We start from the raw sequence: 12,756 nt of genomic DNA on the forward strand, positions 1-12,756 counted from the left end.
TTGTTACATTTTCTGTCACTGTCACCATGTCGTCTCTTCTCTCCTTTTCCCCCTACTCCAGTCTGACAGTTAGATACACCATTGTTCTGCCATGCTCACATTCATGACTTGGAGGTGCTGGTGTTGGACTGGTGTGGATAAAGTTAAAAATCAACACCAGGTGATAATGCAACAGGTTTATTTGGAAGCACTAGCTTTTACAGCGCCGCTGCTTCATCAGCTCGTTGTGGAGGTTAAGATCATGCCCACAGAATTATAGCCAAAGGAGTCCAGTATTATGGAGATGTGATACAGCAAACAATCTTAGATTCTTCTTAGAATTCTCACATTCAGATGATTGTAATCTGAAGATAGCCCCGACCTCCACCCCCAGCCCAGCATAAATGCTGCCCCCTCCACGCTTCACTTTGGCTGTGATAAAGAGTCATCTGGACGCAGTGTTAGCTTGCTTCCTTTCTATGAATGCTGCCTGACATTTTGTAATCCCCAGCATATTTCGTTCCCAGTAAAGATGCCAGCGTCTGCAGTAATTTGCCCCTCCTTTCTATATGTTTGTTTATGCTTCGGTGACTATTTTATGCCTGTCTGAGTTCATAAAATTGTACACCTTGAAATAGGCAAGTTTGAAGTAAGCATTTCAAGTTGACTAATAAGGATACCTATTTTTATGAAATGGCAAATTCTCGCCTGCCCTTAAGTTTTGATAGCACCACCAAAATGAAAATGATGTGGAAGTGCTGGTGTTAGACTGGGGTGGACAAAGTTTAAAATCACAACATCAGGTCAATATGTATTTTTATAAGTGTTTGTTGCAACTAAATTACTATTAACATATTATAACCATTGTTGCATTAAAGTGTTTTAATTAAGTTTGCTCTTTTTAGGAACAGATGATGAAGCAACAACAATGGCAACAGCAACCATCAGGTGTTCATCAGCAACAAACACAGTCTCAAACTCCAGCCCAACCTCAACCTCAAGCTCAGCCTCAGCCTTCTGGAGCTCCTGTGCCACCTCCACAGCACAGGCCCTTGTACCAGACTCCATTAGCCCCACCTCATCACCAACATTTAGCTTCTATGGGATTTGATCCACGTTGGATTATGATGCAGTCGTACATGGATCCACGAATGATGTCTGGAAGGCCACCAATGGACATGACACAAATGCACCCTGGTTAGTAATTTATAGGTAGCAGTTTTTTTTTGTCACCTTTGTTTTCTCCAAGTGCTCTGAGGTAAAGCTCAGCAAGAGTATCTTTGGAGTTGAATGTTAATCTTAACAAATGCACAGCTATTATTTTAGGTGTTCACTACTAATCGCTTAATACTAACTGTAGAGAATTGGAATGTTCACAGCACAAAAAGAGGTCATTTACCCATTGTTCCAGCTCTCAGCAAAAGCAGCTTAGCTAGTTCCATTTCCCATAACTTTTAGCCATTACTGTTTTTTTTTTGTTTTAATTAAGGCCAGTAATAGAAAAAAAAATTGCGTAAGACTGAGAATTAATCATTCACAAACTTGCTTTTTCAAGAGAATAGGTTTTTTTTCAGAGCTGAGGATCACTATTGCTTTAAGCATCAGCACTGTTGTGCATCAGTACTTCAACATGACATTTTCAAAATGTTATTAGCATTGCACGTGCAGCATGAAGCATCTGCAGGCTTTGGAAATGTATTTTTAAGACTTTCAAAATAAGATGGTTAGTTTTCCTATGATTATCTTGATGCTTTTCAGATTCTAATACGGATTTTTTGTTGAATAAAATCTGTATTCTAATTCTTAGGATTCTAACCGTCAGCTGATACACATTTAACACTTCCTTTCTATATTGTGTCTGGCAGGTATGATGGCACCAAAATTAATGAGAAGAGATCAGATGGACAGTTCCGGTTCAGGGTCTGAATCATTTGACCATCTGTCACGGCCAGCTAGAGATCATACCATTCAGTCCACTGAACCTCGACTTGTGTGGAGCTCAGAATCTTATCCTCATACAGAGCCACAGCAAGCTACTACCCCTCCAATTGTAATGGAAGAATCCAAAGATCCCAGGTAGGTTTCGTGCTATGATTTGCCATAAAGGTTTTACTTGTTTCAAAAACCACTGATTTTACGAATATGAATTAATTTTTGGTCTGAGTGAATTTATTAATCTTATCATCCTTTTCATCAATCTGGTTATAATTTGATCTAGTGCCTCTTTCGCTAGGATATGTGGGGTGAGAGAGGTAAAAATCCATCTGGCTATCTGCTTGTAATTATTCATTATCATGTGTTAAATAATTTTTGGATTCTGGATGAAGGTAGGAAGGATTCCGGCATTACGTCCTGTCATAGTGAGATAGCTTGCCAATGCTGTTCAGGCTTTTGTGCTCAGATGGGGATGCCCACACCCAACGTGTACGATGTAGCAGGAAGCCTTTGTATAGAACTCAAGCTGGTGCTGATTAAGAAATAGCAGTAATGCTTCTCAGTGACACAAATATAATTGCTGATTTAACAGTGGGTTACATGAATATGTTCTGCAGTTCAGACATTTTGGCATTTCTAAACTCCATGCAACTTCAATCATTTTATTCTCTCTTTAGGCCTGAGATGACTGTGGAACAAGAGAGAAAGACACCTTATTCCACAGAGAAAAGACAACTGTCTCCACACTTGAATTTACTGAATCAAGAACTCTATCGGGACAAGACTGATGAAGAAAAGGGGAAGTTTGCAAACAAATCATTGGAAGATATTCAACCTGTCCAGTCTGACAAAGTGGCTGATACTGTAAAGCTGGAACCTGTGGATTTGGCTGTGACCCGGGGTGCACAGGAAGAACCTGTACTACAAGCAGAACCTCGAACAGTCTTAAAGAGAAGTTTATCTCATGGATCAACTCACTCATTGAAGTTGGAAGTCGAGAAGAGTGATCCTCTCCCAGTGGCAGTCAAAATACAAAACCGAACTAATGAATCAAAAGATCAGCAAGACAAACCAGAAGAAAAATCAAAAAAAGAAAGTAAACCATTTGAAGGAGTAAAGAATGAAAAGCAGTTTAGAAGAGAATCCAGGCATGACACACGTTGGGGTCCTAGACCAGCTTCTAGGAGAGATGAAGGTTACATAAGACCAGTGCGACGTTGTGGCCCAATTAAAAAGCCTGTACTAAGAGACATGAAAGAAGAACGTGAACAAAGAAAGGAAAAAGAAGATCGTCATTCCATTCCAATCAAAGGTAATAAAGCTCCAAAAACTGAAAAGAGAGAACCTTCTCAGGCAATCAATAAGAGCAGCAGCAAAGCGGAACCTGAAAAGTCTCTTCCAGAGAGTTCTGTGCCAATTGTTAAAAAGGCATGTCAGGATGTAAAACCGTTAGTAGATAAAAGTGAGACTGTTCCTCCTGTTCCGCCAGTTAGTAAAACTGTAAGCAATCAAGCTACTTCGGTTCCAGCACCAAAGGATGAGAAGCACGAGAAGCCACATGTTAAGAATCATCTCTCCGAAAGGCAGCGTATTGATAACAGGTTTCCTATCAGGCGAGATTCTGGTTTGCCCCCACGTAATTACCGCAAAGAGGTTAGGGAGCAACGTGACTGGATTCCTGACCAAGGTTACAGGGGAAGAGGCCGTGGAGAATTTTATTCTCGAGGGCGCAGCTTTAGAGGATCTTATAACGGCCGTGGTCGTGGGGGAAGAGGTCGCAGCAGAGAGTATCCTCGTTACAGGGAGCCAAGACCGAGGTTAGAACATGTGACAAGTGCTCCTTCATTTCGGCAAAGAGAAGAAAGTGAAACACGCAGTGAAAGCTCTGACTTCGAAGAGGTTCCTAAACGTCGCAGACAACATGGCTCTGAAACAGATTCTGATACTGAAGCTCATGAAAGTGCAAGCGATACAATTTCTGACAAAGAAAATCCAAATAAAGGGAAACGTCTGAAGAAAGAAGGTCGGCCAGAGAGTAAACCAATTCAAAAGTCCTTCAAATCTGAAAGTAACTTTAAGGTTGACAATAGATCATCAGAAAAGCCCCCCTTAAGAGAGGATGACTCAAAGCCAAAACCTGGTTTTCTTCCAAGAGGGGAACCTTCAAGGCGTGGAAGGGGAGGAATGTTTAGAGGAGGCAATAGAGGTGCTGGAGGCCGTGGTGGCTCAAGATCTGCACCATTAAGGAAGCCAGGGCCTTCTAATTCAATATGGCCTCCAAAGTTAGAGACTTCCAGAAGAGATGATGATGTGAAAAAGGTCGATCATTTTGAAACTCCTCCTTTTGAGAGAAGACATGTTAAACCGGATCGTAAATTTGACCATAGCAGAGAACGTCTTCGTAAGCAAAGACCTACACGCCCACCAAGACAAGACAAGCCACCGAGATTCAGGCGTTTGAAAGAGAGAGAAGCTGCAGCTAAAGTAAATGAAACCACCCCAACTGTTGTGACAAATGCAACCTCCAGCAGTACTGTGCAGGAGCACACAAATTCCTTGGATGTGGCTGGGAGCAAGTCACCGGATTTATCTAATCAGAACTCTTCAGATCAGGCTAATGAAGAATGGGAGACTGCTTCTGAAAGCAGTGACTTCAATGAGAGGCGTGAAAGAGATGAAAAGAAAGTGATGGATGTCAACTTGCAGGCTACAACCAAGTCTGGAGAAAATAATCTCCTTCCCAAGCGGGATGCTGCAAAGAGAAGTTTTTCCAGCCAACGTCCGGGCGCCGACCGGCAGAATCGTAGAAGCAATAGTGGAGCAAACAAACCGAACAGAAACTACTCTGGAAGCAAAAATGAAAGGCGAAGTGGAATGTCGTCAAAGCCTGGTAGAAGGGGGTAGGTAAAAAAAACGCTAACTTTTGGACAATTTATTCAAGCCATTTGTTTATCGACACATGATTTTAAGTGACTTCTGAAACTTGACACAATTAACATTTCACTTGAAATCTAACTACCAGTGTATTTTAAGATACTTACTGATTAACAGTAACCTGCCTAAGTTAACTTCCTGTCTAACAAAAATATTGTTGATGTTTCAACTAGTAAAAATTGGTAACAGGCTGATTTTTGTTTCTTCCTTTTTAGCTTATCAAAGTTAGAACAGTAAGTATTGTGCGACTTTTTTGTCATAATATTGGTACACCGAGACTATCCACCATTTCTCCCCATTCTTACTGAGGTGCTCATTTTTATCTTGTGCCTTCAATTTCTTTCGGTTTCTAGAATTGCATATGCTACATGAGTTGACTTGGGCAGAGAATTTGGGTGATACACACGTGCTATTCTTCCCTGGTTTTAATTCCACAAATAATAGAGTATTGCAAACTGTGTTTGCTCTCTGTGAAGCAGATATATGTATTTAATACCCAGTTAAAGTGTATTGGCATCGAAAGCTGCCGTGTTGCACAGACCCGAAAACAACGGTAATGTTTTAGGCATTATCAAAAAAAATGGCCAAGCGAAAATCTGATGGGTGTCCATGACTCGGTACCAGGATAAAGCAAACAGACATTTCATTGAGCTTAAGCTTATGGGCATGAAAAATGGGAGCATGGCCAGGGAAACCAGTGGTGTGTGGTTGCAAAGCATATTTCAATAGAGAGATTGCCTCAGGTAATGTTCGTTGAGCTGAAGTGGAACGTTTGTGAATTTGTATTAAAGGCATGTGTGAGTGCAATAGAAAGAGCTTTTCTCTGCTTAGTATATCAAATAAAAGTCTTTTGTTACTGATATCTTGACCAAATGTAGAAAGTGTTCCTCTTCATCAACAGATGTACCCTTGAACTCAAAATTTCACTTTTAATAAAAAGTACACATTGAATAACATTCAGTATGTTCATCCGGTAAATGCTTCCCTTCATGTAGGAGCAATACTGTCACAGTTGTACTTCAGTTTATATTATGACCACTGCAACCTTAATGTTTTCTTTGTGTGGCTTTTGTTACATTTTGTGAAGAATTTTACCCACGATTTTGGATGTGGGAAGCTTTATAATCAATTTTGGATATCATGTTTGTAAATACATGATTGAAGTGGCCACTAGGAGCAATTTTCCTAGAAAGAACCTTAATTGGGTTTTGATTATTGCCTGTAGGTGACTCTTGCCCATCTTTTGCCTTTGCCCATGTTTGCCTTTGTTTTTCCCTTGATAACAACATGGAAGTGGACTGTGCCAAATGAAAACTCAGTGTTAAACGTCGGGGTGCACTGTTTCGGTAGAGTACTGAAATTGCTGTGAATCTAACTTCTGTTGGGGATGATTAGTGCTGACATCGGAGTGCTCTGCTTAACCCCAAGTTCACAAAAAGGTTGAGGGGTCGAGATGGGACAGAATTTGTTAGTTGCATTCTTGAAACAATATGTAGATAGTCCATCTAGGGAATGGCTGCATTAGGCCTTGTACAGGAAAATGAGCCTGGCCAGGTGATTGAGGTTTCAGTGGGGGCGCATTTTGGGAATGGTGATCATAATTCTGTAATTTTTAAGGTAGTTATGAAGAAGAATAAGACTGAAGAAAAGTAAGGAGATTGCTGAGGCCTTGACAGAGATCTTTGTAGCCTCTTTTGCCACAGGCAAGGTCCCAGAAAACTGGAGAATAGCCGCTGTACAGGAAATTAAAGGCTGCTGAGCCATACATCACCAGTATGGAAATTATTAGAGAAGATTTTTAGAGACCGTATTTACTCACATTTTTGAAGAGAGTACACTTATTAGGAATAATCACATCACTTTATGCAGGGGAGGTCTTGTCTCAAACTTGATTTATTTTTTGGGAAGTAATGAAGATGATTTGAGGGTAAGGCATTGGATGTTGCTTACATGGATTTTACTAAAACATTTGCCATGGCTGGTCCGGAAGATCAAACCGCATGGAATCCATGGTGAGTTGGCAAGTTGGATATGAAATTGGCTTGGAAGACAGAGGCTAGTTGTGGAGGAGTGTTTTTCTGACTGGAGGTCTCTAACCAGTGGTTTTCTGCAAAGGTCAGTGCTGAGACCTGTTTGTAATATAAATGTGTGTGTGTGTATGTAATATGGGTGAAAATATTGGCCTAGTTAGTAAGTTTGCAGATAATACAATGCAAAAAGTTGGTGGAGTTGTGGAAGTGAAGAAGCATATCAAAGGATGCAGCATATAGATCAGGGTAAATTGGGTGGAGAAATGGGCAATGGAATTTATCCGGACAAATGAGGTGATGCATTTTGGGAGGTCAAATGCATGAGAAAAGCAAATGGCAGGACACTTGTGGCCATTGATATACGGAGGGATCTTGAGGTGTGTAAGTCCATAGCTCACTGAAAGTGACAATGCAAGTGAATAAGGTGGTTAAGAAGGCATTGGACATGTTTGCCCTCATTGGTCTCAAGATATTGAGTCTAAAGATTGACAGGTCATCCTTCAACTGTATAAGACTTTCAGGTGATATTTCAAGTATTGTGTGCAGTTTCTGGTTGCTGCACTATAGGAATGATTTGGAGGCTTTGAAAAGGGTGGAGAAAAAATTTACCAAGGTGTTTCCTGGATTGGAGTGTATTATTTACACTGAGAGATTGGACAAGCTTGGATTTTTTTCACTCGAGCGTGAGAGGCTGAGGGGCAATGTGATACAAAATCATGAGGGGTGTGGATAGTTAGTCTCTTTCCCAGGGTGAGGGGAAACTGTAGAGGAGATGTGAGGGAGTTTTTTTAAAACACAGGGTTATTGATGCCTGGAACATGCTGCAAGGGGAGGTGGTAAAAGCAGATATGATAGCAATGTTTAAGAGGCATATAGACTGATATATGAACAGGTCAAGAATAGAGGGCTATGGACCAAGTGCAGGCAGATGGGATTTGTTTAGAGTAGTATTATGGTCAGCATAGATATGTTGGGCCAAAAGGCCTGATCCTGGGCTGTACTATTCCATGTATGCTGGGTTGAAGAAATGCAACAGGCACCTTTGTTTTAGAAAGTTAGTCATGGAAAGAACTGTTAGAAAGGATAACTCCAAGAGATGCATTTTGAGAAGGCAGTGGGTATTAGTAGATATTTTGGTATGAAGTCTAGGTAATTGAAAACAAGATAATGGATAGTGTGAAGAAGGGAGAGGGAGGATGTACAAAAGACAAGACCAAAAGGATTTATTTCATATGTAGTTTATGTCAAATCAAAAATGGGACATTTATATAGCAATGTCATAAGGGCTTAACTTTGAACAGTTAGAACTTCTGGGATAGTTGCAAAAGATTAAGAATTAATGGGTGTATCTTCACCTTAAGATAATTGCATTGTAGAGTTGTTTTTATACCTGGTGCTTTTTTCAGCATGACCTATTTCCCTATTGTATTACCTGGTTGGGCATGTAATGCACTGTATGTCTTTAGGGGATGGTGGTTAGTTTCTTGTTTGTTTATGGTTTGTGCAATGTAGGCCTTTTGAAGAGAGAACAGCAATGATTGGTATTGATCCCACCAGCAGTAACATGGCTCATCATCCAGGGGAATGTAGTAACACTGGCTCAGCTCCAAGGTCTACAAAAGACGCAACTGGCAAGAAACGAGAAGAATCCAAATCAACAAAGAAACCAAAAGAGAAGCCTGATGCTCTGTCGCAGTTTGATCTGAATAACTATGCTAGTGAGTATTACCATTGGCATTACTCTAGATCATGCCTCAATAATTGAAGTGTAATTCAGTTTTGAATTAAAAACTTATTTATGATTAACCTCTTATATGCAGTGGGCTTATTAATCAACTTAAATAAATCAGCTTCCAGATGTAATGAGTTATCTTGTGTCCTACTTTCGAGATGACTGCTATGAAGTACACAAAGTGGGAAGGCATGTTAGAGATCAGTTCATGTGTGCGGGCTGTGGGTTTATGCTTTATCAGATCGCTGAATTTTTAGCATGATGGAAAAGTATCAATTTAAAGCAAGTGATTTTTCCACTGGGGAGTAACCTATCCATAATTGCTCCATGGAAAGGACGCTATAGACAGTTGTTGCGAGTGATGCATAACTGTGTTCCTCTGAGACAGACAAGAAGGGGTAAGATAAAGGAACCTTGGATGACAAGAGCGGAGGAGCTTCTCGTCAAAAGAAAGAAGTCAGCTTATGTAAGGTGGAGGAAGCAAGGGTCTTACTCAGCTCTAAAGGATTACAGGCAACAAGGAAGGAGCTCAAAAATAATCTGAGGAGAGCCAGGAGGGGGCACGAAAAAGGCTTGGCAGGAAGGGGGTAGAATCTAAAGGCATTTTACATGTGAGGAATAAGAGAATGATCAAAGAAAGAGTAGGGCCGATCAGGGATAGCATAGGGAACTTGTGTATAGAGTCTGAGGAGGTAGGGGAAGCCCTAAATGAATTTTTCGCTTCTGTCTTTACTAAAGAAAAGGACCTTGAAGTGAATGAAACCATTGAGGAGCAGGTAAGCATGCTGGAACGGATAGAGATTGAGGAAGCTGATGTGCTGAAAATTTTGACAAACATTTAAGATTGACAAGTCGCCAGGGCCAGACCAGATTTGTCCTCGGCTGCTTTGGGAAGCAAGAAATGTGATTGCTTCGCCGCTTGCGAAGATCTTTGCGTCCTCGCTCTCTACCGGAGTCGTACCTGAGGACTGGAGGGAGGCAAATGTAATTCCTCTCTTCAAGAAAGGAAATAGGGAAATCCCCGGCAATTACATACCAGTCAGTCTCATGTCTGTCATCTGCAAGGTGTTAGAAAGGATTCTGAGGGATAGGATTTATGACCATCTGGAAGAGCATGGCTTGATTAAATGCTTTGTGAGGGGCAGGTCATGCCTCATAAATCTTATTGAGTGTTTTGAGGATGTTACTAGACAAGTTGATGAGAGTCGAGCAGTGGATGTGGTGTATATGGACTTCAGCAAGGCATTTGATAAAGTTCCCCATGGTAGGCTCATTCAGAAGGTCAGGAGGAATGGGGTACAGGGAAATTGAGCTGTCTGGATACAGAATTGGCTGGTTGACAGAAGACAGCGAGTGGTAGTGGAAGGAAAGCATTCTGCCTGGAAGTCAGTGGTGAGTGGTGTTACACAGGGCTCTGTTCTTGGGCCTCTACTCTGTAATTTTTATTAATGACTTGGATGAGGAGATTGAAGGATGGGTTAGCAAGTTTGCAGGCGACACAAAGATTGGAGGTGTCATTGACAGTATAGAGGACTGTTGTAGACTGCAGCCTGACATTGACAGGAAGCAGAGATGGGCTGAGAGGTGGCAGATGGAGTTCAACCTGGATAAATGCAAAGTGATGCATTTTGGAAGGTCGAACTTGAAAGTTGAGTAAGGATTAAAGACAGGATTCTTGTCAGTTTGGAGGAACAGTGGGATTTTGGTGTGCAGGTACATAGATCCCTTAAAATTGCCACCCAAGTGGACAGGGTTGTTAAGAAAGCATATGGTGTTTTGGCTTTCATTAACAGGGGGATTGAGTTTGAGCCGTGAGATCTTGTTGCAGCTCTATAAAACTTTGGTTAGACCGCATTTAGAATACTGTGTCCAGTTCTGGTTGCCCTATTATAGGAAAGATGTGGATGCTTTGGAGAGCGTTCAGAGGAGGTTTACCTGGAATGGAGGGCTTATCTTACGAAGAGAGGTTGACTGAGCTCGGACTTTTTTCATTGGAAAAAAGAAGGAAGAGAGGGGACCTAATTGAGGTGTGCAAGATAATGAGAGGCATAGACAAAGTTGATAGCCAGAGACCTTTTCCCAAGGCAGAAATTGTTAATACGAGGGGTCATAGTTTTAAGCTGTTTGGCGGAAGTATAGAGGGGATGTCAGAGGCGTTTTTTTTACGCAGAGAGATCTGAGAACATGGAATGAGTTGCCAGCAGCAGTTGTGGAAGCGAGGTGATTGGGGATATTTAAGAGACTGCTAGACATGCATATGGTCACAGAAATTTGAGGGTTCGTACATTAGGTTTACCTTACATGAGGATCAGTGGTCGGCACAACATCGTGGGCTGAAGGGCCTGTTCTGTGCTGTGCTGTTCTATGTTCTATAAGTTACCACAGTAACTGTTCCATTCTATGACTGGTTTAGAATGGTGTAGATGTCAGATAACAGGTTACTCACTCTTCCTGTCTTTAGTTTAACTACTTTATAGCACAATTTGGACTCTTCTTTCAGTTTTCGGTTCAAGTGAACCCCCCTGATTTTTCTATGTTAAATATTTTGTTCTCCTGTTGCATGACAAATTCTTGCCCCTTTGTTTTGTGGAGCTATCATTGTTTCACATTTACGTTCTATAGAGTAATGTTGGAAATCAAAGTGGTTTATGCTTGACAATTCGATGTGTCATTGTAGGTGTGGTGATCATCGATGATCACCCAGAGGTGACAACTGTTGAAGATTCTCAGTGCAGCACAACCGATGACGGATTTACTGAAGTTGTGTCAAAGAAACAACAGAAACGTCTCCAAGATGAGGAACGTAGAAAGAAAGAAGAGCAAGTTGTACAGGTGACTGACAAATATTCAACTTTGTATTGATGTTTAGAGGTCTTCATAAATTGTATTCAAAAGTAACTAATACCTTGCCCTGATGCAATAGTATTAAAATTTCTGTAGACTGGTTTGCTGGATTTTGCAGGATTAGATTAGATTAGATTACAGTGTGGAAACGGTCCCTTTGGCCCAACAAGTCCACACCGAGCCGCCGAAGCGCAACCCACCCATACCCCTACATTTACCCCTATACCTAACACTACGGGCAATTTAGCATGGCCAATTCACCTGACCTGCACATCTTTGGACTGTGGGAGGAAACCGGAGCACCCGGAGGAAACCCACGCAGACACTGGGAGAACGTGCAAACTCCACACAGTCAGTCGCCTGAGGCGGGAATTGAACCCGGGTCTCTGGCGCTGTGAAGCAACAGTGCTAACCACTGTGCCACCGTGCCGCCCAAATGATATGGTTGTGATTTTTCTGAATCAGAATGAAATCGAATGGAAACTAAGATTGGTATAACTATTGTAGTGTTGTAATACACTTAATACTGAGCTTGGAACTGTAAATTAAATAATATAATGCCATAGTTCCCCCCACGCATTCCATAATGCATTATTTAGCATGTAATAGGAACTTAAGTACTATCATGTCATGTATAGAATATTAAATCAAAAATTGTCTATGCTCAAATATAAATTCTGAAACATTGATCTGATGAATTGGCTTTTGCCATAATTTATTTTTTAAATTTTATTTTTTAAATTTTGTTTTGAGATTTAGATCTATGAATTGAAGTTCTCTGTGCTGCATTCTGATGTTTTAAGAATTTGTGCACTGTGCAGTTGATGGGATTTTTATAATCATTTGGTTGTTCTTACAGAATTGGAACAAAAAGAATGTGAATGACAAGGGGAGAGGCCAGAATTCTAAACTGCCTCCGCGATTTGCAAAGAAGCAGCAACAGGCAGCCCAACAGGCTCAAGTGCAGACACCAACTTCAGTTCCATCACAAGTTCAATCTCAACAACAGGCTGGTACTCTGACTTCAGTTGCAGTTCCAGCTCCAGATCCAGTGCTAATTGAAATTCCTGCTCCGACAGCATCTCCAACTGAGACTGCCATTACAGTTCAAGAACAGTCCAAGGTGCAAGGAGAGAACTGTGCATCAGGAAATAATGCAGAGAATAAAGCAGTGACTCCTCCACAAATGCACAGCACATTGGAAGCAGAGCTGTGGGACAACAAGATGAATTCATCCGCTGTCCTTTCTGAAGTCACCACAAAATGTTAGTATGAATTAGGTTTTCTGTAAACTGTTCGTTA

At 41.2% G+C, this 12,756-nt stretch overlaps 1 protein-coding gene across 9 annotated transcripts in view; it reads left to right on the top strand.

Annotated features, from left to right (window-relative positions):
- The window catches only part of prrc2c (proline-rich coiled-coil 2C), an 83,608-nt gene that overhangs the window by 38,149 nt on the left and 32,703 nt on the right, over positions 1 to 12,756 (top strand). For 5 of the 9 annotated variants that reach the window (XM_043699867.1, XM_043699861.1, XM_043699868.1 and 2 more), the window contains 7 exons: positions 885 to 1,176; positions 1,845 to 2,055; positions 2,592 to 4,814; positions 5,064 to 5,081; positions 8,391 to 8,596; positions 11,288 to 11,442; positions 12,314 to 12,719. In XM_043699867.1, the coding sequence (XP_043555802.1) occupies positions 885 to 1,176; positions 1,845 to 2,055; positions 2,592 to 4,814; positions 5,064 to 5,081; positions 8,391 to 8,596; positions 11,288 to 11,442; positions 12,314 to 12,719 (3,511 nt within the window). The remainder of the gene's footprint in view (positions 1 to 884; positions 1,177 to 1,844; positions 2,056 to 2,591; positions 4,815 to 5,063; positions 5,082 to 8,390; positions 8,597 to 11,287; positions 11,443 to 12,313; positions 12,720 to 12,756) is intronic. The other 4 variants (XM_043699863.1, XM_043699869.1, XM_043699864.1 and 1 more) reach the window with 3 other exon arrangements.

Source organism: Chiloscyllium plagiosum, chromosome 11 (assembly GCF_004010195.1).
Source record: "Chiloscyllium plagiosum isolate BGI_BamShark_2017 chromosome 11, ASM401019v2, whole genome shotgun sequence".
NCBI lineage: Eukaryota > Metazoa > Chordata > Chondrichthyes > Orectolobiformes > Hemiscylliidae > Chiloscyllium > Chiloscyllium plagiosum.